This window comes from Carassius auratus, chromosome 16 (assembly GCF_003368295.1).
Source record: "Carassius auratus strain Wakin chromosome 16, ASM336829v1, whole genome shotgun sequence".
Lineage (NCBI taxonomy): Eukaryota > Metazoa > Chordata > Actinopteri > Cypriniformes > Cyprinidae > Carassius > Carassius auratus.
The window spans coordinates 3737987-3763349 of record NC_039258.1 but is presented as its reverse complement, the minus strand read 5'-3'; the positions used below and the strand labels follow the sequence as shown (position 1 = coordinate 3763349).

At 38.8% G+C, this 25363-nt stretch overlaps 2 protein-coding genes and 1 long non-coding RNA gene across 7 annotated transcripts in view; 1 reads left to right on the top strand and 2 right to left on the bottom strand.

The window, feature by feature from the left end:
• ethe1 (ETHE1 persulfide dioxygenase) overlaps nucleotides 1-2936 on the bottom strand; it is a 7765-nt gene extending 4829 nt beyond the window's left edge. The window contains exons 1-3 of the mRNA XM_026283432.1: nucleotides 2430-2936; nucleotides 1660-1804; nucleotides 385-533 (exon numbers count right to left, since the gene is read on the bottom strand). Coding sequence (XP_026139217.1) covers nucleotides 385-533; nucleotides 1660-1804; nucleotides 2430-2585 — 450 coding nt within the window. The 5' untranslated portion in view covers nucleotides 2586-2936. The remainder of the gene's footprint in view (nucleotides 1-384; nucleotides 534-1659; nucleotides 1805-2429) is intronic.
• Nucleotides 2937-4747: 1811 nt separating this feature from the next.
• On the bottom strand, nucleotides 4748-17985 carry LOC113115798 (transmembrane protease serine 3-like). 5 transcript variants are annotated; one of them, XM_026283423.1, is made up of 9 exons: nucleotides 17856-17979; nucleotides 17422-17601; nucleotides 13359-13538; nucleotides 12249-12423; nucleotides 12000-12178; nucleotides 11023-11118; nucleotides 10807-10949; nucleotides 5653-5808; nucleotides 4748-4917 (listed from the first exon to the last, which is right to left on the bottom strand). In XM_026283423.1, exons 1-9 carry the CDS (start codon nucleotides 17923-17925, stop codon nucleotides 4912-4914), a joined length of 1185 nt encoding a protein of 394 aa, XP_026139208.1. In that variant the 5' UTR covers nucleotides 17926-17979; the 3' UTR covers nucleotides 4748-4911. The 5 variants fall into 5 exon arrangements, with proteins under 5 accessions (XP_026139208.1, XP_026139207.1, XP_026139206.1 ...); XM_026283422.1 differs by lacking the exon at nucleotides 4748-4917 and having other exon boundaries at nucleotides 5307-5808; nucleotides 11023-11082; nucleotides 17856-17985; XM_026283421.1 differs by lacking the exon at nucleotides 4748-4917 and having other exon boundaries at nucleotides 5311-5808; nucleotides 17856-17981.
• A 2292-nt stretch (nucleotides 17986-20277) lies between these two features.
• Nucleotides 20278-21866, top strand: LOC113115816 (uncharacterized). Its single transcript, XR_003293940.1, has 6 exons — nucleotides 20278-20348; nucleotides 20436-20477; nucleotides 20546-20719; nucleotides 20930-21474; nucleotides 21544-21659; nucleotides 21756-21866. It is a non-coding gene; the product is annotated as an uncharacterized LOC113115816 (long non-coding RNA).
• The last annotated feature ends 3497 nt before the right edge of the window (nucleotides 21867-25363 follow it).

The window sequence follows — 25363 nt, the reverse complement described above, 5'->3', positions numbered from 1 at the left end:
CACGTCATATATTAAATTATATAAAATAAAATAAATTATATATCTGTTTTATTTAATTTTTTTACATTCGACCAGGTCACAAGCTTGTTTTTTAATACTTCATATATTTTTTTACATTTTGCATTGCCCTGGTCACTTGCAATGTTATATTGTATATATTATATTTTGTTGTATTTATTTTTAGATTATATTTATTCATATTAATTTGTATTATATATTGATATATTTAATTTAAATAAACTGACTGTAAACGACCCAGTCATGAACTTGTTTTTAAATATGTCGATTTTAAATTTATTGCATTGCTCTGATCACATGCAATACTGAATCATATGATTCTAGTTGTGTATATCTATAACAATGATTTGAGGTGCGTGCTCGTACGTGTCTGCCGAAGCTGATGCGGTCTCCCTCCGACAGCTGGATGTCAGCAGCGGCTCCGCTGTGTTTGGAGATGGCACTCTTCAGACCAAACACCTTCTTCTTCAGGAGTCCGGTGCCAGTGATGTGATCGGCGTGACAGTGAGTGTTCACTGCAGAGAACAAGCCTTCATCATCATCATCATCATCATCATCATTAGGGCTGCACGATGTATCCAAATTGCATGGGCGTGCAATACCTGAATCATTTTATTAATAGGCTACTTAAATTAAATCGTTGCAAAAGGTCAAAGTTTTAGTGCATATAGCACACACACGCACACACACACGCGCGCGCACACACACACACACACTGGAGCCGTGCAGTCAGTCTTAAAGGGACAGGAGCCTATAAACACATGCTGCTGAAAGTGTCACTTATATTAATCTTTAACAAAGATTAATCTACATTTTATTCAGACAGTGAACACAATGCAGTGTTATTTTACACTGAATCATTACATGTCTGTAACTGAATACTACTGGTATTTGATCTCTGCTTGTAAATAGTGTATTTCTTTCTTTCTTTACTGACTGTTCACTTGTCTTTAATCATGTTTGAACTTTCTCAGTCTGTAGTTTTTGCTGTGGTTTATGAAGAAGTACTTAAAGTGTATGGAAAGCAAAATTACAATGATATAAAATTAGCATCATTCATTCTTTTTTTTTTTTTGTATGTTCACACTGATGTTAAAATGACATTTTCTGATTTGTGACATTACTTTTATGTAATGCTGAAACACTGCTGGTCACTTTCGGAAGATATAGCGATTCTTCCTTTGAAAGAATGTGAATGTGTTGAATTATAGAATTTTTTATATATATATAAGAATTGTGTACTTAAATATTAGAATTCTATTTGAATTTAAAAGGCATAATTTCAGTTCACTGAGCTAAATATTACTAATGCACATTTATTAAAAGCAATAAAATAAAATGACTATATCTTTGAAAAAAGCAATTTTTTAGTAATGTTTATAAACCATATATAATTCATTAAGCTGCTTAAACAATTAGAAACAACGCAGAATCATGTGTGTATGTATAGTTTAATACAAAAGACCTGAAAACGATCACAAAGAGTACTTCTTCTATTTAAAAGCATGAGATGCAGAGCGATGGAGTCTTGTGTGATAGACGTCGCTCTAAAACAGCGGTTCTCAATCTTTTTTACTCCGAGTTTAATACCCCAAGCCCAGGTTATCTGTTTAAGATGGGAGTAATAAAAGAGACGCTTACAGGCCACTTTGAGCGTCAGGCCCAGTTCATTGATGAGCTTCAGATCTCTGTCCACCGTCTCCAGCACTGGATCGATCAGAACGGCCTCTCGGCTGTCAGCATCCGCCAGCAGGTATGTGTACGTGCTGCTCTCAGACTCGAAGAGCTACAGGAACAACACAACAGAGCCTGGATCAGTCAGCGTGAGTCAGCACTGCACTCATATCTGTCATCTGTACACTGCCACTACTGTTCCTGGCAACATACCATAGTAAAACACTGCTCATGTGCTATTACTGACCACAGATATCACTAAATAACACACACACACACACACATATAGACCTATTCTGTTTGATTGTATGGTTTAACAGCAGTAACAGTGGCTGTAGTAACAGACTGGCTCTAAATGTTGCATTGATACATTTGTAACAGACTGTCACTCACAGAAAGTCAATAGGTGATGTTTCAATGTCATATGCTCGTTTTAGCATTCAGGAATAACAAAAATCTTTTTTGCATTACGTTTTCAGTCGATGTATATACAGTGTGTAGAGAACCACATAAATCCATCACAGCTCAAAGTTCTGTGATAAAAGTTGAACTTTAACTTTTATGTGTCTTTATTGCTTTATATTGCCGGTGTAAATCCCTCAGATCGTTGTGTATCAGAAGAAGTCTTATATAACCTTGCTTTGGATCTGTTGTTGTTATTCTTCCCAGTGTTTAGCGCTTCCTGAAGGCCATTAAACACACAAACACCCGCGTGTTTTCGCGCCTGTACGGCTCACCTGTCTGAAGAGCGGCGCTCGGGGCTCCATCAGTCCGCTGTAGAGTCTCACTGAGGCGGCTGCGCTGCTCGGCTCGATCCGCGGGGGTTTGCAGCTCCACAGGCGGCTCGCTAAACTCACTGCGGGCTTCAGTCTGTGTAAGAGAGCTGCACTCATTTTACTTCCTTATCCACCACAGACTGGTGTGACGAGTGTCGGTCAGATCTGATCTAATCTGTATCTGTATCTTAATGAACTCCGGTGTCACAATGTAACCGCAGACGCGGGAGACACGCCTCCTTCCGCGGACACTGCAGACAACGCGTTACAACACCTCACACGTGACCTACGCATGCATAAAATCGCTTATTTTTTTAGTTAATATTCGGTAGAGACAGTTGTATGGAAGACAACAGCGCCCCGACGCAATGTTTACGAAATTCGACCTTGTCACGGAACTTTGACGTGTCTGCGCATGCGCAGAACGCTCTTGCGTGCGGTGCCACCATGGATGCCACCAGAGAGAAGAGCAGTGCATCTCAAAAGTTACATTTTAAGGTCAAAATCAGAATTTTCATCAATGTCAAAGGTCCGTAACAATTGTTTTTAATAAACATGTATAACATTCAAAATACATTAGCATGTGCAAAAGTGGCACACACTTTTTTTTCCTCTGGTTGATGCTTATATTTAGAAATCAGGGCAGGCCGATTTTCTCTTGTCCCCGTCATCTCATAAAAGATAGTTACATGATAGTAATAGTAATAGTAATAATACATGGCTCAGAACTTAAGCACCTTCTCAAAACAGTTCTGAAGCATGTTTTTTATTTATGTTTGCTGACAGACACGTGTGTTTCCCACAGACTTGCAAATGCAGATTCATTCTCTGCCAGCAGGAGGCGCTGTTATATATCGGTTTCCACGGTAACGGCCGCGATCCAATAACCATAAGCCCTGCGCTCACAAACACTGCTTTACAGGAAAGACGAGATGAAAATAAAATAGAGTTTTACTGTAGATGGTCTTTAAATATAAATAATTTAATCAGAATTGCGATATAAATCAGAATGGCGATATAATTCAGAATTGCGAAATATAAATAAGAACTGTGATATAATGCAGAATTTTGAGATATATATTCAGAATTGTGAGATATAAATTCAGAATTGCGATATAACCTCAGAATTGTGATATATAAAGAATTGCGATATAAACTCAGAATTGCGATATAATTCAGAATAGCGAGATATAAATCAGAATTGTGATATAATGCAGAATTCTGAGATATATATTCAGAATTGCAATATATAAATTAAGAATTGCGATATAACCTCAGAATTGTGATATATAAAGAATTGCGATATAAACTCAGAATTGCGATATAATTCACAATTGTGAGATATAAATCCAGAATTGCGAGATATAAATCAGAACTGTGATATAATGCAGAATTGTGTGATATATAAAATCAGAATTGCAATATATAAATTAAGAATTGCGATATAACCTCAGACTTGCGATATAATGCAGAATTGTAAGGTATAAATCAGAATTGTGAGATATTAATTCAGAATTGTGATATATAAATCAGAATTGCGATATAATGCAGAACTGTGAGATATAAATCAGAACTGTGAGATAAATCAGAATTGCAAAGCATAAATTAGAATTGAGATATAAATTCATAATTGCGAGATTTAAGTCAGAACTCTGAGATATAATCCCTGAATTGTGAGAAAGTCAGAAATTTGAGTTATCTCAGAATTCTGAATAAAAAAGTCCAAATTGTGAGACAAAAAGTTGGAATAAAATTTGGCTTCCATTCATGAGCATTCAGTAAATCAGAGACAGATACTGAAAGCCGGATGACTCGAGCGCTCTGAACTCACCTGTGAAGATGCTGGTAAAGCCCTCTAAACCTGCGGCTTTATAAAGATGCCGATGTTCAACAACAATCCACAATCATGAAAGTTCAGAGAGCCTAGAGTCACGCAAGCTCAGAAATATCAACGAGTCTCTGAGGGTCAATTACAACAACACAACACTCCAAACCAGTTACATAGCAACAACAGCACATGCTCATTAATATTCATGAGCTGTCTTCTCCATATTATGTATTGGATGAGATGCTGGCCACTTCAGGTCCCAGATCAGTGATTCAGTGATGACTGCAGGACTCTGTCCAGAGTTTCCAGATACATGATCAGATTCAGATTCAAGTGTCATGATGATAATGATTTTCAGAAACAGTCAGAGTGAATCAGCTGCATAAACCACATTCCATTCATCACCACACGCCCTTCTCCGAGCGTACGTGACTCCAGTCACAGTCTGGTCTCATTTTTATTGCAGCTTTTATTGCACATGATATGCTCTCTCACAAAGCTTTCAGTTATCAGTCATTAGATTAAAGCCTTTTACAATCTGTGTAATAATAATTAATGACACTGTTTTCAAAAGTGATAGTTCTGTGTGGTGACCTTCGAGAAGGACTCTTCCTTTCAATCCTGAAATCAATTACAGAAATGTTAATGGACTTATTATAAATGCATGCTGACATAACTCAAGGAATGTTCTGGGTTCAGATCAGAGTCTGAGTAAAGAGTGTTGCACATATTTAATTAAAGTTATCCTGCACTGTAAAAATTATATGATCAATAAGCCAAGTCAAAATGTATTTTTTCATTATTTAAACTCATTAAATTATGCAATTTCAACTTTATTTAAGTTACGATTTATAAGTAAGTTTATTATAAATATTATAATTAGTGCTTCCAAATGATGAATCAACATATTTTATATAATGTATTATATATTATGTATATACAAATACACACACACACGCGCACATACACGCGCACACACACACGCACACACACACATTATATATAGTTTATAAACATTAATTTAAACATTATGCACTTTTTTCAAAGATAGTCATGTTATTTTATTTCTTTGACTAAACGTGCTCTTGTAATATTTCGCTCGATTCGCCCTCTTGTGGCCTCAGGAAAGAAGACAAAAGCTTTTTTCCACCCTAACTAAAATTAATATCAATTTTAATATAATTGGAATATTGATCATATTTAAGTAATTATTAGTTCGAATTTAGTTTTTCAGCTATTTTGACAACCCTGTTAATATTATTTTGCTTGTTTTGATGGTGCTAACCAGCCGGCGGATGTGGTTTATTGAGTTAAATCTGAACCCGTAACACTCTCTGTGATGTGGTGTGTGTTTACACTGATGGTTTGATGAATCCACTGCAGCAGTGAAGTGATTCTGCTGTAAACACCAGGTTTATTGACTCGTCCACATCCTATACCCCAACTCACCACACCAGCCAATCGCCAGTCACCCGCTTCAGTCTGACACACCAGAGGACCCCCGCTGTCTGCCTGAACAAGAGACAAGAGATATTAGAAACACACACACACAAACAAGTTTGTTTTTGTGAAAAGTGGGTTCATCCCATAGGCTTAATGATTTTTATACTGTACAAAATGTATATTCTATGGCCCTACACCAGGGATAGGCAACTCTGGTCCTGGAGGGCCACTATCCTGCAGAGCAGGGGCGGACTGGCCATCGGGATTGGGACAGTTGATCAGGCTGACTTCCAATAGGCTGTTATGCAACTGCGAATTAATTGATGGTTTTATGAATCTACGAATCAGGCGATCACGGAGTGAAAATGACACTAAATGACGGTCAGAATTACATTTATATTTACTAGGGATGGGACGGTTCACTGAAAAATCCGAACCGCTCGCTTCACCAAACTCTTAGAAAAAAGGGTTCATCGGGGTTCTATATAGAACCATAAAGTTCTTTACTCAACTCCAAAGAACCTTTTATGCTACAAAGGTTCTATAATGACAAAAAATTACCCTTTTGGCACAAAGGGTTCTTTAAGCTATTATTCATTCATATATATCATTATTCTGCAACATTTTGTATTTAAAATTAAATTATTATTTGTAGTAACTTAATATCACATTTTAATCATGCTGATTTTCGGAGAAAAACTGATATTGCACTCTTCATGTGATATTGATTAACTACATAACATTCTATATAAATATATACATTTTCTAACCCCCATAATCTTGAATTTTGTGATCATTCACATGCATTCATAAATGTATTTGAATACACTGAATAATGCACTGACAGAACGCACTCAAAATGCACACGCGCACTAGTATGACTTCATCATGTAACTTTACATTAGCCTAGATGCTTGCACTTTTTAGGTATGATTTGTTTAGTTTTTGAATATACTTCATACTGTTAAAAGGCACATCAGTAAAACAAAAAATACAAGTTACACACTTGGAAAACGTAATTAGAAATAGCTACTAAATTAGTTAAAAATGCCTATCCATATACAGCTATGATTCGCGAACCCCGAATTGACTCAAATGATTCGCGATCGCGCTACGAACTCCCGAACTGATTCAAATGATTCGCGATCCCCAAACTGCCTCAAATGATTAGCGAACGCACTCTGAACTCCCGAATTGACTCAAATGATTCGCGATCCCGCTACGAACTCCCGAACTGATTCAAATGATTCGCGATCCCCAAAATGCCTCAAATGAATAGCGAACGCACTTTAAACTCCCGAATTGACTCAAATGATTCGCGATCCCCAAACTGACTCAAATGATTAGCGAAAGCACTTTAAACTCCCGAATTGACTCAAATGATTCGCGATCCCCAAACTGACTCAAATGATTAGCGAACGCACTTTAAACTCCCGAATTGACTCAAATGATTCGGCATCCCACTCCGAACTCCCGAACTGATTCAAATGATTCGCGATCCCCAAACTGACTCAAATGATTCGCGAACACGCTACGAACTACCGAACGGATTCAAATGATTCGTGATCCCCAATCTGAATCAAATAATTCGCGAACCCGCTTTGAACTCCCGATCCGACTCAAATGATTCGCGATCCCACTCCTAACTCCAAAACTGACTCAAATGATTCGCGATCCCACTACGAACACCCGAACTGATTCAAATGATTTGGGATCCCCAAACTGACTCAAATGATTCGCGAACCTGCTTTGAACTCCCGAACTGACTCAAATGATTCGCGAACCCGCTACGAACTCCCGAACTGATTCAAATGATTCGCGATTCCCAAACTGACTCAAATGATTCGTGATCCCGTTCCGAACTCCCGAACTGATTCAAATGATTTGGGATCCCCAAACTGACTCAAATGATTCGCGAACCTGCTTTGAACTCCCGAACTGACTCAAATGATTCGCGAACCCGCTACGAACTCCCGAACTGATTCAAATGATTCGAAAATAATCCCCAAACTAACTCAAATGATTCGCGATCCCGCTACAAACTCCCGAACTGACTCAAATGATTCGCGAACCCGCTAAGAACTCCTGAACTGTGAAAAAGTTGAACTGTTCCCCCGTAATATTTACATAATCATTTGGCAGATGGAAGCTTTCATTCAAAGCTACTTACAATAGATAAAATCTATAAAAAAAAATACACTATAAGTGTGATTGTATATAGACTGCTGTTCTGTTTTGATTCTTGTATGGAGCTTCATGTAGCTGTCATACTCCGTGTAGTAGGATGTCTTGGTTATTTTGTTATTGTGTTATTTTGTTTGTTGTTGTATCTGACTTTTGTCTTTGTGTTGTGGTATGGTTTAGATGATGTGGGTGATATCTTATTGTGTAATTTGGTATGCTTTGTTTGTTTTAGATGAGTTTTTTTATTTTTTATTTGTATTTTCTTTTCTTTTCTTCTTTTTACATTTTTAAGTGGTGCCTTTCTTGGCCAGAGACCATTTGAAAAAGATACTATCGTCTCAATATGATTTCCCCTGGTTAAATAAAGGAATAAATAATAATAATAATAATAATAATAATAATAATAAAAAGGGGGTGGACAGTTCAGCTTTTGAGTCAGAGCAGGAACCTTCAGGTAAAGTTTAAGCTATTAGCGAAACTAAACATGCTGGCTATACTCTTAGAAAAATATGTGCTTTTGTGATTTATAAGGCCATCAGTAGTAGGACAGTGATCATTGGGACGTACAATTGATGGCTGCATAATTAATACAGATTATTGAAAGTGCTTATTTCATATTGCAGAAAAACTCAATTTGCAGAGTGAGAGAGAGAGGGATTCAGGGAAAGATGATAGAGACAGTGAATGCCTTGATACTTCTTGATACTTCATTTGATTATTTTGCCGTTCACAGTCTGAGGATTTTGATTTATTTTTTAAGTATAACCCAATTCAAACCACTGAAAGAGCCAAAGAGTTTATCAGTCTGGTGGACACATGAATTGGGTGGTGACTGCAGAAACAGAGGTGGCCTGGGGTGGAGTCAGATTCCCGGCCTGAGTTACTGTCCCAGTCCACCACTGCTGCAGAGTTTAACTCCAACCCTAATTAAACACACCTGAACAAGGCAATCAGTGTTTTCGGGATTACTAGATAGATACAGGCAGGTGAGTTTTTTTTTAATGAAAAAAAAAAAAGCCTCAGCAATTGTTGATATTTACCAACACCACAGCAGTAATGACTATGATCTACTTTACTTCTAAAATCGATACTATTAGAGATAAAATTGTAACGATCCAGCCGTCAGCTACCGTATCATATCAGACAGTGCACTATAGACCCCCTGAGGAACAGTTTCACTCATTCTCTACTATAGGAGAGGAAGAATTGTATAAACTTGTTAAATCATCTAAACCAACAACATGTATGTTAGACCCTATACCATCTAAGCTCCTAAAAGAGGTGCTTCCAGAAGTCATAGATCCTCTTCTGACTATTATTAATTCCTCATTGTCATTAGGATATGTCCCCAAAACCTTCAAACTGGCTGTCATTAATCTCTCATCAAAAAACCACAACTTGAACCCAAAGAACTAGTTAATTATAGACAAATCTTGAATCTCCCTTTTCTGTCCAAGATACTAGAAAAGGTCGTATCCTCACAATTATATTCCTTCTTAGAGAAAAATGGTATATGTGAGGATTTCCAGTCAGGATTTAGACCGTATCATAGTACTGAGACTGCTCTCCTTAGAGTTAAAAATGATCTGCTCTTATCATCTGATCGTGGGTGTATCTCTCTATTAGTTTTATTGGATCTTAGTGCTGCGTTTGACACAATTGACCACAGCATTCTTTTGCATAGACTAGAACACTTTGTTGGCATTAATGAAAGTGCATTAGCATGGTTTAAATCATACTTATATGACCGCCATCAGTTCGTAGCAGTGAATGAAGATGTATCATATCGATCACAAGTGCAGTATGGAGTACCTCAAGGCTCAGTACTAGGGTCGCTACTCTTCACGCTTTATATGTTACCCTTGGGAGATATCATCAGGAAACATGGTGTTAGCTTTCACTGTTATGCTGATGATACGCAGCTCTATATTTCTACATGACCCGGTGAAACACACCAATTTGAAAAAATAATGGAATGCATAGTCAATATAAGGTGTTTTCCTAATGTTGTTCAGTTGCTTTGACGCAATGTATTTTGTTTGAAGCATTATATAAATAAAGGTGACTTGACTTAATACATATCCTTAATCTGTAAAGACTACGTTTATTTGTGTGCACTCACAATAAAATCAAAGCATTGTGCTTTTGTAAAATAATGTAAGCAAACAGGATGTGCTTTCTGCGGTCTGTGAACTCGAGCGTGAAACTCAGAAACTCTGTGTATTCTTGCCTTACAGACATGAAAAATATGTATATAGAGTGAAATGTCTACCTTCAAATGAACCAATTCAAAGGAAAACAGATATTCTCAGATTATGTAATCGTGTGAAAGATTCAAACAGACGCATAACTACTGCGAAGATGACGAGTCAGTGTTGCCTTAAAATGAAAACAAAAAACAATAGTTTATCAATTAATTATTATATCAAGGTTATTACTTTGCCGGTGTGCTGAGGCAAGCTTTATGCATGCGCTTAAGCACTTATTAGACATTGTTGGCAATTACGTAAAGGCTCATTATAATGATTTAAATGGTTTATTAATAAACGTGCAATTAGTCGATTATTGCTACTAGTCGATCAGAAAAATCCTTAGTCGAGGGGATCCATTTCAAGCAAACTGTCCCTTTAATGCATGTGTGTAGCCCTAGACATCTCCGCAGCAGTCACTCGCGTGTCACAGTCACCAAAGTGATTAACTTATTCATGGGAGAAAAATCAAACCACCATCGTCTCTTGAACTCACAGCATCAACACTTTATTATGGGCATGCTCATGACATACACAGTGCGCGGGACATGCACGTTTCAATGACGTCACTGCGTAGACTATAACATGGCTTTGCCACTTATACTTATTTATATATGCTTAACAATGTGGATACCTGACAGGAGTCCACTCCTCCCCCCAAAACACCGGCGCAGAGCATTCTGGGAGTGAGCCATGAGCCGTACACTGTGGGCTGTGAGCAGACGGTCTGATTGATCAGCTGAATCGAAGCCTGTCTCAGGTGTGACATCACAGACCCTGTGAGAGACCAAAGCACATGAATGCATGATGCACCTTCAGGATGCTGTAAACACTCCAGAAGCGCTCTCACCTCCTTCCTTTGTGTGACCCCAGCCAGTCACCCAGCAGGACGATCCCGAAGGGAACGAATCTGTCAGACGGGGCAAACACACGGGTCTAACGCCGTCTAAACCAGAGACAACACAGAGGCACACTGGCAAAGTAAGTCAGAATACACACAGTCTAATTTTAAGATACACACACAAAAAAAGAAAAAAGAAAAATGACATTTCTGATTTTAACAAAAATGAGTTAATCAAGCCCAAGTCTAGTGATCTCAATGCTCCAAATAGTAAATAAGTTCTGTGTCATTTTTTCTTTATAAATTTGTGACTCTATTTGCCAGCACTGGTCACCTTCCTGCCTAATGTGACATCTAAGAGTGAATTCCTGATATGTCATCTATATTGATGAGGTTATTGCATTTGATTAAGATGAGTTTTCTTCATCTCTTCATTAGGTTTGTAGAAATATAGCATTGCATCAGTGTCTCATCAATGAGAATGAGAGTTCAAACAACTGATAAACACATCAGAATAATCCACAGCACTCCAGTCCATCAGTGAACATCTGGAGAAGACAAAACCTGAAACACATCCAGCATTAAGATGATTTTAACTCAAACACATAGAGTCTATAATCCATAATAACACTTCCTCCAGTGAAGAAGTGTTCTGGTCTGAATCAGGAGAGAAATCTGCACAGATCAAGCAGCGTTTAAACAGATCTGAACAGATATGTGAGGAAGTGTTATTATGGATTGTAGACTCTATGTGTTGGAGTTAAAATCATCTTAATGCTGGATGTGTTTCAGGTTTTGTCTTCTCCAGATGTTCACTGATGGACTGGAGTGCTGTGGATTATTGGGATGTTTTTATCTGCTGTTTGGACTCTCATTCTGATGGCACCCATTCACTGCAAGTAATACAATGCTACATTTCTCCAAATCTGATGAAGAAGCTCTATCTGCATAATTAGTTTCATTAAAATGTGCAAGCGTGAACTGACCTCCTATCTCCATCTCTGTCTGTGTGCGCAGCAGACACAGGTCGTACTCGAGTGTTTTCTCTGAGAATTGTGGGTGCTGGTGTATCTGAAGTGTGTGGTAGCGTTTTCCCTGAAACGGATCCGAGATGTCCACGGTATCAACCACCACGGACCAATCCGACTCTGGCTTCGTGCCATTTCTGCCAAACGAGACGAACACAGAGATGAGGGGTGTGAGAATCCCCTCAGTGTCTGTCGTCTCATACTCACTCAATGAAGCAGTGGGCAGCAGTGATGACCCAGCGAGGACTGATGATGACTCCTCCACACAAGTGTTGGTGCTGATATTGTAAACTGGCCTGCCAAACCCACTGACCCTTCGCAGCCTCCTTACCACCCACAATACGTGACAAAAAAGACCCAGTGTTTATTTCTGCTGAGCAATCTGGGAGACAAAGACCAGGTAAAACGAGTTGACTCGAACAGGAAGAGAGCATGCTGCCAAATACACTGCAAAAAGGCTTATCTTACTTAGTGTTTGTCTTATTTCCAGTCAAAATTATCTACAAATTATTGAATTAAGATGCATTTAATAGATAAGCAAAATGACATAAAACATGTTACATACAGTATATGTATATTTTACTTTTATGCCAAAAATCATTAGGATATTAAGTAAAGATCATGTTCCTTGACGTATTTTGTGAATATCCTACCGTTAATATATAAAATCTTTGAGTATTAATATGCATTGATAAGAACTTAATTTGAACAACTTTAAAGATGATTTTCTCAATATTTAGATTTTTTTGCTCCCTCAGATTCCAGATTTTCTAATAGTTGTATCTCAGACAAATATTGTCCTCCTCACAAACCACACATCACTGAGAGATCATTTATTCAGCTTCAGATGATGTATAAATTTCAATTATGTATTTTTTTTGTTAGTCTTATTTCTAGGGTAAAAAATTTATTAATTAAGTGCATTTTGCTTAAAACAAGATTTTTTTTACTTACCCCACTGGCAGACCATTATACTTATTATATAGTGGTCATTTCATGCCATTTTTTTAAGTGCTTGTTTTCCACCAGGGGACAGAAATTGTCCACTAAAGAATGTCACCAGAATATCATCAATACTCTTTTATGTTTTCCCAGAAGAAAAGACAAGTCAATCATAAAAGCTTATTAAAGATAAACTGATAATGTTTATCATAACATTGGCATATTAAGTGTTCAAAACGAATATATTTTGTAATTAATGTCATCACTACCACAAAAGTATTTGCATTAAATATCCTTCTTCTAAATATCTAAATATCTTTCTCTCTTGATTTTCACCTACATGAATGATATTAAAAGACTTTAAAAGAACTTCACCTTGACACGTTGGTATTTTTCCCCATCTTCCATTGCGACAGGTAACCATACTTTCTCCACTGATGAAGTATGATTTTCGACATAGGTATGTTAAGTTAGATCCATCAGGATAAGATTCTTCAGGTTTAGATGTTATGATTGCATTTTCCACATATGGAGGAATGCCACAATGCACACTCGCTGAAAAAAAAATAATGTATTGAAATTCATGAACTCCAGTAAGACCGATGTTAATATTACTGAGAGATTATATATTTTCCAGCCCACTGTATACACAGCTGCTCCTATTACAAACATGTAATATGTCACGATCATTAGCTGGAGTGCCCACAAACTTCAGTAGAGGTTTCACTCAGGACCATTCCACCCATCAACCACCAGATGTCACCATATCCCTTGGACACTAGCACCTTTCATCTGTTGCACCACACCAAAACTACATCTCCCATGAGCCTCTGCATCACTATCACCTTGTCACACCTGCACCTCATTTATCAGCGAATCTCCTTGCCACACCTGCACCTCATTTACACACACATATAAGCAGCACTCACAACAGCCAGATTGCGAAGTCTTGTTTAGCCTGACTGACTTTTCTGAGCGGTTTTCCTAGTGTTTGTTGTTCCCGTGTATTATCTTGGATTGTTTAAACCGACTCTGATTCTCTGCTGCCTGCCCTGATCTCTGCCTGTTACCGTTAATGATTCTGGATATCCTTAACACACCTGACGCCGTTCCTGATTTCTGCCTGTATGACCATTCTCTTAATAACATTCTGCACATGGATCCGAACACCTCTGACTCCTTGTTACATAATAATGTTTTGAGAGTTTGACACTCTCTAAAGGTAGTTCAATGTTTTGGGAATTGCATGTAATATAACATTTATATTGAAGTTAGTAAAATATAAATAAAACAGACTGCTTGGCAAAATATAAGTTTTATTGGCAGGGTTGCCTTGTTAAAAATCTCATTTTAGGGGCTAAATATCATGTTATTGGTATTGGGGTCGCTTCAACCCGCGGACATGAAAAACAACCTCAGACTTGTCAACACTGGTTCAGGTGGAGCGGCATTTACTGCAAAGAGCTGTAGTCCACTGATAAGCTACACAAAATCGCTTTCAATATCGACAAAGAATTGCCTGCGATTTTTAAAATTGATTTTGTGTAGATTGTCAGTGAATTAAGGCTCTTTGTAGTAAATGCCAACCAGTGTTGCAAAGTCTGTGGTGGTTTTTCATGTTCGCGGGTTGAAGCGACCCCAATACCAATAACGTGATATTTAGCCCCTAAAATGTGAATATTACCAAAGGAACCCTGCCAAAAACTTGTATTTTTATCCCCCGGAACGAAACGCGATTGGACTTGTTTTGAGAAGCAATTGGGCAGGTTTTCTTTTGAAAACCTGTCAATCCTGATTTGAAAGCATGTGCTGGAGATATACTACTAATCACAGGAGCGCCTTTACTGAGGAGATGCGCATGAAAATCGCATTCGATTTTTTGCTCAGCCTTACCCAGTGAAGGAACACATACAGTACAAGAGTCTCAGCGGAGACAAGAGTCTCAGAGTGCTGGACTTTTAGTTTGTCCCGCCACTCACTTGAAGATGTTCAGCCTGTCCTTTTTCTTCCTTTTCCCAAAACAGCTTATACCAGCTACAAATAAATAGTTCAGTTTTGTATATAATGGCAAACAATTAAACTTTTTAGTTTTTTATTAAGTTAATTAAAAAATCAATTCAGCCTTCTCAAATCATCAATAAATGTGCACTATATCCAATAGTTTGTGCACAGATGCTTTGCGGGACGCTTTAGAGGTGCCATTGCAATCCCTTGCATTTTTTTCCTTGGATATGCCTTCATTTGTACTCATAAAAGTAAGAGTAATACATCATTCGTAACTGTAAAGGGTCTACTTTTATTTGTGTGCACTCACAATATCAACAAAATGCGGTGCTTTTATAAAATAAAGAAAAAAACACAAAGCGCTTTCTGCCATCTTTGAACAGGAGCACCTACAAAAACACTCAATGAAAACATGAGAGACCTTCTCACCTGCTCATGTTCATCCTCTATATATCTTGCTTGTTTGCTGTTGAGGCAAAATTAACTGTCTCCACTTGCACCTGGATTTTGTGTAATCATTACATGATCCCTTCAGGGATTTTTATCTTCTGCTTTTATTCTCCCCTTCCTAATTCCCCTGTAACCACCAGCTCTCCACCTGATCGAGGTTAGGTGGAACCCTCTCGCATAACAGTCTCCTATTGGACCTATAATTTTTTTGGCTGGTTTTATGTTCATAGCAACCACCTTGCTGATGGTCTGGACTGAAAGGAGGCACCCCTTGAGCACAGCTCTGCAGGGAATTTCATAGATGTCCGGCCAGGTTACCCTGAGGGGTCTTATGGCCGCTTAGTGGTGCTGTCGTATCTAGCGGGAAGTGGAGGTGGCAGTTACAGAAGTCTTCTTGTATATGCTGCCTCAGGTAATGCTCCCCCTGGCTGAGGTTTGTAAAGTTGAGCGTGCCTCTTCAGTGCGATTCAGCGCCTCTACGATGCTTAGGAACCTTTAGGGACACACGCTAAGCTTTGTGTACTTTCTCAAAACCATGTAAGTGGTAAGTGTGCACGCAAGACTCTGCTCACTTCTGAAATCCAGTACAGTAAGGGTTACTCGCTCCGCCTTGTTCCCTTTCTTGAGATGATTAGACCTTGGTTCCTTGGGCTCCATTCAGCCGGAGTGTATTTGTGCATTCACTTCAAGCATCGCTAGTTGGGTATGTAGCTTAGGCCTTTGGCCGTAAGGGGTACTGTCACAGACAGCCGTCTAAACGTCCCAGGGGCAACTCCCATGGAAATGATAGAGCTGGTACTTAGTGCTCGCCATGATTCTGGCTTGCATTGTCCTCAGCATGGTGGCGTGGGTATACCGTTCCCCAAAGCGCCCCCTAGTGGACGCAGTTCGAAGTACCCTTGAAAGGGAACATCTCAGGTTAAGAATGTAGAAGAAGTGAATGTCAGTTCTCCCGGTGCCTGTTTATAGTCGAGCCGGTAGTGACGTCAGAGGCTGTCGCCGGCCAACAAGTTGGTGTTTTTTCAATGTATGCTTCAGACACGGGTCACGACGAGGTGTTCCCCATAGCAGCCCCTAGAGGACACAGTGTATCGTTCCCTACTCAGGGAACCATGGTTACATTCGTAACCTTAGACGTTTTTTTTTTTGAACAACTGAAAAGTAGCTAATTAATTTGTTATAATAGTCATTTTATAATAAGCCTTAAAGTAAAATGTGAAAAGACCTAAGCCCCTTTCACACTGCATGTCGGACCCAGAAAATGTTATCAGAACATTGCCGGGTCGGCTTCTGTGTGAAAGCACTCAGATCCCGGGTTGAGGACCTAGTAACATTGCCAGGTTCAGTCCTGGAACGAGGGCCGATGCTGAAGCTGAGATAGTTCGCTAGCTTCAGTGAAAGTTAACATCTCTAGCGTTTTCGACTCGTACATCACACGTGACGCCCTGATGTCATGTGTATTTACGGCTTACACGCACATATTCCGGGTAATCACTGGCAGTGTAAAAGTGCAAAATCTAACGACCCGTGAACAATTGCCGGGACACTTTACTCGTGTATTTTCCGGGATCGCAGTGTGAAAGGGGATCTAGGGAGTGGAAATGACAGTTCAGCTAATGAGTGGTCATCCGCTGCCATCTACTGGTTATAACGGTCATTTCATACCATTTTTAAAAGTGCTTGTTTTCCACCAGGGGACAGAAATTGTCCACTACAGAATGTCACCAGAATATCATCAATACTCTTTTGTGTTTTCCCAGAAGAAAAGACAAGTCAATCTTAAAAGCTTATTAAAGATAAACTGATAATGTTTATCATAACATTGGCAAATTAAGTGTTCAAAACGAATATATTTTGTAATTAATGTCATCACTACCACAAAAGTATTTGCATTAAATATCCTTCTTCTAAATATCTAAATATCTTTCTCTCTTGATTTTCACCTACATGAATGATATTTTAAAAGACTTTAAAAGAACTTCACCTTGACATGTTGGTATTTTTTCCCATCTTCCATTGCGACAGGTAACCATACTTTCTCCACTGATGAAGTATGATTTTCGACATAGGTATGTTATGCTAGATCCATCAGGATAAGATTCTTCAGGTTTAGATGTTATGATTGCATTTTCCACATATGGAGGAATGCCACAATGCACACTCGCTGAAAAAAAAATAATGTATTGAAATTCATGAACTCCAGTAAGACCGATGTTAATATTACTGTGAGATTATATATTTATATACTGTTTACACAGCTGCTCCTATTACAAACATGTAATAAGAGTTTGACACTCTCTAAAGCTACATAAAGGTAATTAAATGTTTTGGGAATTGCATGTAATATAACATTTAGTCAGTAAAATCTAAATAAAAAAGACATTCAATTCAAATAGTATGCACAACTAAATCACTTGCCTTGACATCGGGCACAATTTAAGAAAAACCACCACAAGCCGAAGCCGAGGAGCTTCACTGGGACTCTCATTCTGAGCTCAGTTCACAAATACCTTTCTCTGGTCAGTCTCTCAAACTCCTGCTTGCTCGGGCATCAACAAGTTAATCATTTAACAACCTCAAAACCAAAAGGCTTTCTTACGCCAGACCTCTCTGAGCACAATCAATATTTCCTAAAAAAAATAAAAAATGATCTGATGCAGCAATTCATATTTGTTGTACCTTAGAGAAGTCAAACTTCTTGAGTCAGATGTTTGTAACGTATGAACAGAAAGCAAAAGGCAGATTCATATTTACTGCTTAATCCTGTTGGATGTCTTTAACTGGTTCATGTATTTTCTATATTGATTCAAAAGAACATTATGTGATGAATGAATCTGCCTCATAGAAAATGAAAGTAGATTCACAACACTTCAGGCATTGCAACATAAATGTAACCATTGCTTTAGCAAAGTGTGTTTATTAGAACTGAGCAATCAGTTGAACTGATACATAAAAGTCAGAAGATTTGTCTCCTAGGGCCTGTTGCACAAAAGTAGAATTAAGACATCCGGGATAAATGACTGAGCTGAGCTCAATAAAGCCAAAACATGTGCGTCCAGGCTTAATTGGTTGCACAAAGACCAAGCCAGGATGAGCAGACACGGATTCATTAAGCCAGGTGAAACCAATCCTGGATAGGCGCGCGCTCACGGCTCACTCAAATAGACCCCGCCACAGATCACAGATTAACTGATTTACCATGGCAACTAGAGCCGCGTACTTTTCCCCGTCGGAAGCACAAATCCTCATGGAGGCATACGAGGAGGTAAAAGATATAATTAAGAAGAAAGGCAACACCGCCACAGTGATAAAGCAAAGGGAAAAAGCGTGGCAAAGTATTGCAGACCGCCTGAATGCGTAAGTAGTACACAATTACACACTCACCGCTCCGCTGAAACATCACAATTACAAATCAAATATTTAATTCACATCTCCAAAAACGCAGTTGTACTGTAATTATGAAACGGTTACATTTTTTATTGAAATGCACTGCATATATGAGTGAAATTGTGTAACGTAACTCCATCACACTGTATAAAGCTATGATATATTATTATTAAAGCCTTACATTATTATTTTACGTTACTACGCTCAGTACGGTTTAATCTTAGCCGTTGTACTCCGCTTATTATGTTGTCCACCGGTTTTTTTTGTGTTTCCCCTGCTTTTATTAATGTAAAGCAGCTTTGACAGAATGAAACAATTGTGAAAAGTGCTATATAAATAAAATTTTCTTGAATACATAGATGAGCTATAATAATAATCACTTTAATTTATATAGCGCCTTTCAAAGGACCCAAGGTCGGTTGCTCACTGCACTGCAAAAATGTCTTTCTTACTTAGTATTTTTGTCTTGTTTTCAGTAAAAAAAATATCTAAAAAAAATCTTAAATATTTTCTAGAGCAAAATAACCTAGGAAAATAAGCAAAAAACTTATGCCAGTGAAACAAGAGAACTTTTCTAAAAGTAAGTGTTTATGGGAAAAGTAAACTTATTTCAAGAGAATTTTTCTTATTATATTGACAGATATTTAAATTTTTTGCTTGTTTTAAGCACACATTTACTTGAAGTTTATATTTTTGGTCTAAACCTATACTTATTTTGCTAGGTCATTTAGAAAATCAATTAAATACATGTTTTTTTTATATATTTTTTTTACTGAAAACAATACAAAAATACCAAGTCATTTTTGTCAGTGTGACTCCATTAAATGTTCTTGTGATAAAGAATGTGTGTGTGTGTGTGTGCGTGTGATGTAGATTAAACATGAACGGGCCAAAACGGACATGGCAGCAGGTCAAAATCAAATACAAGAACATTCTGCAGAATGGTATGGTCCCTGACTAATATTTAACAAAGCACAAGCATATATTGTACCCAGAAGGTGCCTGCTCACACATTGTCTGTACTGTTTTAGCAGTGAAAAAGAATACCCACAGACAAGGCACGGGTGGTGGGTCACCAAAGGCTGACCTTACCCCAGCAGAGGACATGGCCTTGGAGCTAAATAAAGGCAGGCCCGTCTTAGAGGGGATCCCTGGGGGGAAAGAGACGAGCATAGGTTCCTCCCAAGATGCCACCCGCTTCATTCAAGGTATGTCCTTCCATCTCTACATGGAATACAACCACATTCATATTGAATCAAGTTGGACTGTCTGACTTTGGTTTACCTATTGCCTTGCAGTGTCTGGCAGCACTGTGTTCCTGTTAGAGCCACCAGCACAAGCACCAGACGATGCTGATCCAGTGAGTACTCCATCAAAGGCATACTGTAGGCCTGGCATGTCTTGTCTACTGGCTTCAATATGAATCCGATTAAATGTGATAGGGTGAATGTCCCAGCAGCAACAGCACATGATGGAGATGATGATGAGGAGGAGACCATCTCTCTGGATTCCAGAAGGCATGAGGTATCATGTTAAGACTGTGAAAGTACTATTTACTCTACAATGGTGAGGAGTCCTCATCAAAATCAAAAAATCTAATTTCTTTTACAGGACCCAGATGCTATACAGTGGGAAAACCAGCCTGGCAACATAGTGCGTATTAATAAAAGGACACCACATCCTGCCAAATTCAAGCTGCGCTAATTGTATTGTGTTAACAGAGCTCACAAGCTATCAGAAAGTTGTATGGCAACCACCTCCGGCGCCAAATAGAACTGGCAGACATAGACATTCAGTACAAGAAGAAAAAGCTAGAAAATCTTGCACTGGAGTCCGAAATAAAAAAGAGGACAATTAGGAAACTGGACCTTGAAATAAAAAAACTTGAGCGGGAGGTGAGATATGCCTTCAATGTACACTGTATGCTAACTGTAACACAAATGTATTAATCATTTTTCTTTCCTCCCCCAGCTCCAAGAAGATGATACGGCTCAAAATAAAAATTAGGTATATTCTCGTAAAGTCAAGTGAGCCATGACATATGAGCTCTTATTGTGAGCACACAGGACGGTGGCATCTTTCTAAGGTATTTTTTATTTTCACAGCAATCAGTACAACCAAGTCATCGTTATAAGGCACCAGCCTCTTTTGCCCACCCCCCCAGCACCAGGTGTGGCCACTAGCCTATATGAAGGCCCAAAATTGTGTGTTCCTTTCTGCTCTGACAATGGCATGCCCATTCTTGCGAGATGTGGTGGATGAAGAAGCACTTGTGCTGAGGAGAGCCTTCAGGCGAGAAAGGGTCTTCAGGGACCGGTTGGACCCACTGGCCTTCCCTGATGACCATCTATATGAAAGATACAGGTTTTCTGCAGATGGCATCAGGTATCTATGCAGACTACTGGGTCCCAGGATTAAGCACCGCACTGCACGGAGCCATGCACTGAGTGTGGAGCAAATGGTTTGTGTGGCCTTGCGCTTTTTTGCTAGTGGAGCCTTCCTGTACTCAGTGGGGGGTGCAGAACAGCTGAACAAGGCCACACAATAAGGAGTGTGTGTCTGGCTATCAAAGCATTAGCAGATGTCTTCATCTCCTTCCCTGGCCACAGAAGACTCTGTGACATGAAAGAGGAGTTCTATAGGATTGCAGGTAAGAGGATCTACAAATTACAGGACAACTGTTAACACATAGTAGGATACTCATTACTTTGTGTGACAGGTTTCCCCAATGTCATTGGTGCAGTGGACTGCACACACATAAGGATAAAAGCCCCCTCAGGTGCCCATGAGGCCGATTTTGTGAATAGGAAATCCTTTCACAGCATTAATGTTCAGGTGAACATAACTTTTTGATATTGTCCATTGACGAACACTCTGCATTGCCAATGATGTGCATTGATTGGTGTAATATTCCTCATCTTATGATTTCAGATGGTCTGCAATGCTGACTGTGTGATCAGCAATGTTGTGGCGAAATGGCCTGGCTCAGTCCATGACTCCAGAATCTTTCGGGCCTCTGAAATCTATCAGTGCCTATCACAACCCCTGTTTATAACCGTCATGGCTGTGTCAAGAATATCACTGTGTTTATGAGGTAGTAATGATGAGATTTTGTGTTGACCGGTGAATTCTCTGGTGTGTTGCTGGGAGACAGGGGGTATGGCTGCCAGCCTTTTCTCCTGACACCTTTCACAGACCCCAGGAAGCACAGCAGGCCTACAACCATGCCCATGCCAGGACCAGGGCCAGAGTTGAAATGACCTTTGGCCTCCTGAAGGCACGCTTTCACTGCCTTCACAAATTAAGGGTCAACCCTGTTAGGGCATGTGATATTACTGTGGCTTGTGCTGTCCTCCACAATGTGTCCTGCCTGAGGAAGGAGAGGGCCCCCAGAGTGCCACCAGCCATGGACTGGGACAATCCGGCAATCTTCCCTGATGACGACAGTGGTCGGCTGCTGAGGGACCAATATGTGTTGAATTATTTTAGTTAGTATGTGTGCTTTCAATTTAGGTAAAAAATGTCCTGTTGTGGCAGAGGAAATAGGGTTTTTTTGGGTTGTTTTTTTTTTTTTTACGAATTTGGCCTCTTATGATGTTTGTGCGGTATACTGTGTGTAATACAAGGCTGCAGGGAGGCTACTGCATCCATTCATTTGTCTGTTCAGTTGATGTGTATGGATTTGTCCTGCATTTATTTTAGTGTGCAGACATGCAGGGTGTGTTATATACATACCTTTGAATGTGTATATATCATTTTGTATAATATGCTTTGATTCTGTGCTTTCCATCTTGTAGAGTCACTGTGACTTCAGTTTCGAAAGGAGCTGATAGTTTACCTGCTTTGTTTTGTCCTTATTCAATAAAGGAACATAATGTTACACATTGTGTTTTTATATTCCTATGGAATGTGTATTTGTTTCTATGACAGAGTACTAGGGTCCCACTGAGGAAAAAGGATAAAGTCATAAATTTATGAGGCTGGTTCTTTCTGCAGTAAAGCAACATATTCTTTTTACAGTTTTGATAGTTATGACAATGTGATACTTCATATTCTGGCACATCAGCATGTCTTTGTTTATGAAACCATACTGAAGTACAATTTCACGAAATGCCCCACATCTGTCATTTTAACAACTGTCTTCCTTTAAAACAACTGGTTACAATATTATGACTTGTCTTTTTTTTTTTCCTCTGTGGCCCTAATATTCTATTATTTTATTTATAGTCTATGGGAAACTGTAAATTATCTAATGATAGCAAAATCATCTAAAAATCATTATTTATCCAAAATGATTGAAATTAATGATCACAAACGTTTAAATAATGACAGTGGGTCTAGTTATATGTGATATCAATGTATAGTGAGCAGTGAAATAACTATTGGTTTCCATTTGTGGCGACTGCTGACTGACATTAGGGATGAGATTAAATAGATCCTGGAATTTAGCCTGGTCTGGAGCAGGCTAGCTCCACAGAATAAATCTCCATGGTAATTTATACCATAACATATCCTCCTGCCCCCTATCCAGCTTTAGTGCAACCGGATTAGGGATCAATTGAGCCAGGATCACCAAGATATCCTGGCTTAATCCCTTATCCTACTTTTGTGCAACAGGCCCCTAGTCTAAAGACTCTGGATCTCTCACAGTAGTCTCCTCCAAAGTTTTAAACAAGATCTTTACAGCAAAGGCTATAGAGAGAGTGAAATTATGCAGAAATAAAGAAAATGTTACTCTTTATTGGACAATGTTTATGTACTTTATGCACATAATTTGTCGTTGGAAATAGTAATGTATGCCTTAATCAAAACTGATCTACACAAAATGTAACTCTGGCTTACGACTCATTCTTGATTATTAATTGACTCTTTTGATTAATACTTATTGTATGGTAGACGTGTTTGTAAAGTTTGTAAAGTTATTGAGACTTTGTAAAGTTATTGAGATCAATTCTGAAATTTAGAAGAAATAAACGTGAGAGCTCTCCAGTCTTTAGTGTTGGAGAAACATCTGAGCACAGTGTGTGAAGTTGAGATCTCTTCTAAAGCACTAAAGAAGACCGGTGTGAGTGTGTTAGTGTTTGAAGAAGAGAAGCAGGAGACTCAAGATAAAGTTTCCATTCAATCTTAAAGGGATAGTTCATCCAATAATCAAAATTTTGTCATTAATAACTCACCCTCATGTCGTTCCAAACCCGTAAGACCTCCGTTCATCTTCGGAACACAGTTTAAGATATTTTAGATTTAGTCGGAGAGCTCTCAGTCCCTCCACTGAAGCTGTGTGTACGAAGCTAGATTGCTAATTGTATTTATTGAATGAACTAGGGCTGTACTATATGGACAAAAAAAAAAAAAAACTATCGCGATTTGTTTGATCAATTTTACAATTGTGACACACACTGATATGCTTTCATAAATGCATTCAGGATTAATTTGAAACATATTTCCAAAAGAAAACCAATTAGAGCTTTATCAAAAAATTGTAACGTCTCTAGAACAGACATAAGTCAAGATTATCACTATAGTATCACTATTGTAGCTGTGCCTCAGGTGTTTGCAGTGAGTATACAGTATGTGTATGACGTGAGCAGCGAGAGCGCATAAATATAACGCGATTGCACATTAAAATAATGCACGAGCGCGAATCTCTCCGTTCGCACGCAGATTTCCTTTGCTCTGTCACAAAACCAGAAGTGCTTGCTCAGATACACGCTGCTCTGCGAGGAGAGAGTGTGCACACTTAAAACGTGTCTCCTCTCACTTAAACTGCGTCCTGTGCGCTCACAGCTTTTTCTGTGCTCATGTGTTAGATATTAATTATTTTTGCACGTTTTTATTTCTAGCCTTTTACCGCGTGCAGTGTGAACGCTCTGATCCGTTAACATGGGCTCGGAAAAAAGGCGCATCACAGACAGTGTGTGAACCTGGAGTTAGGCACATGCCCAGTCTGTTCTGTTCTCCCGCTAGGCGCAATGCATTCTGATTGGTTCGGATAGCATCCTACGGGAGGTCAGGGCCGTGGAAAATTGTGCTATAAAGCTATTTAGAAATCGCGATTTTATGACGATTTCTATTAATCACACAGCACTAGGATGGACTGGAAATGAACAGAAAATAACTCGGACTGCCACCGCTCAGCAAAACGGGAAAACCAGATCCAGGCAGAGCTCGGCAGCGGATAGAAAGTCAGCGGAGCAAGCAGTCAGGAGGAAACACAACAGCCATTTATGCATGTTTGAATTTGTTGTTGTGTAGCATAGGCAGCAAAAATATCGAAGATAAATTGGTGGTTTATTCTTAAACCAATCAGCGAGCTCGAATAGTGGAAGCATAGTAAAAGTTTAATATTTATTTTTTGTTATTTAATTACATATATGAAATGATGTTATGTTACGACTTAGACATTTTTACATATATTAACAATATTATTTCTTTTAATAGTAATTGGCGGCCCACCTGCAATACCACCGCGACCCCCCATTGGAGCGCGGCCCACAGGTTGAAAACCACTGATGTAAACTGTTGTTGGTTTTAACCTT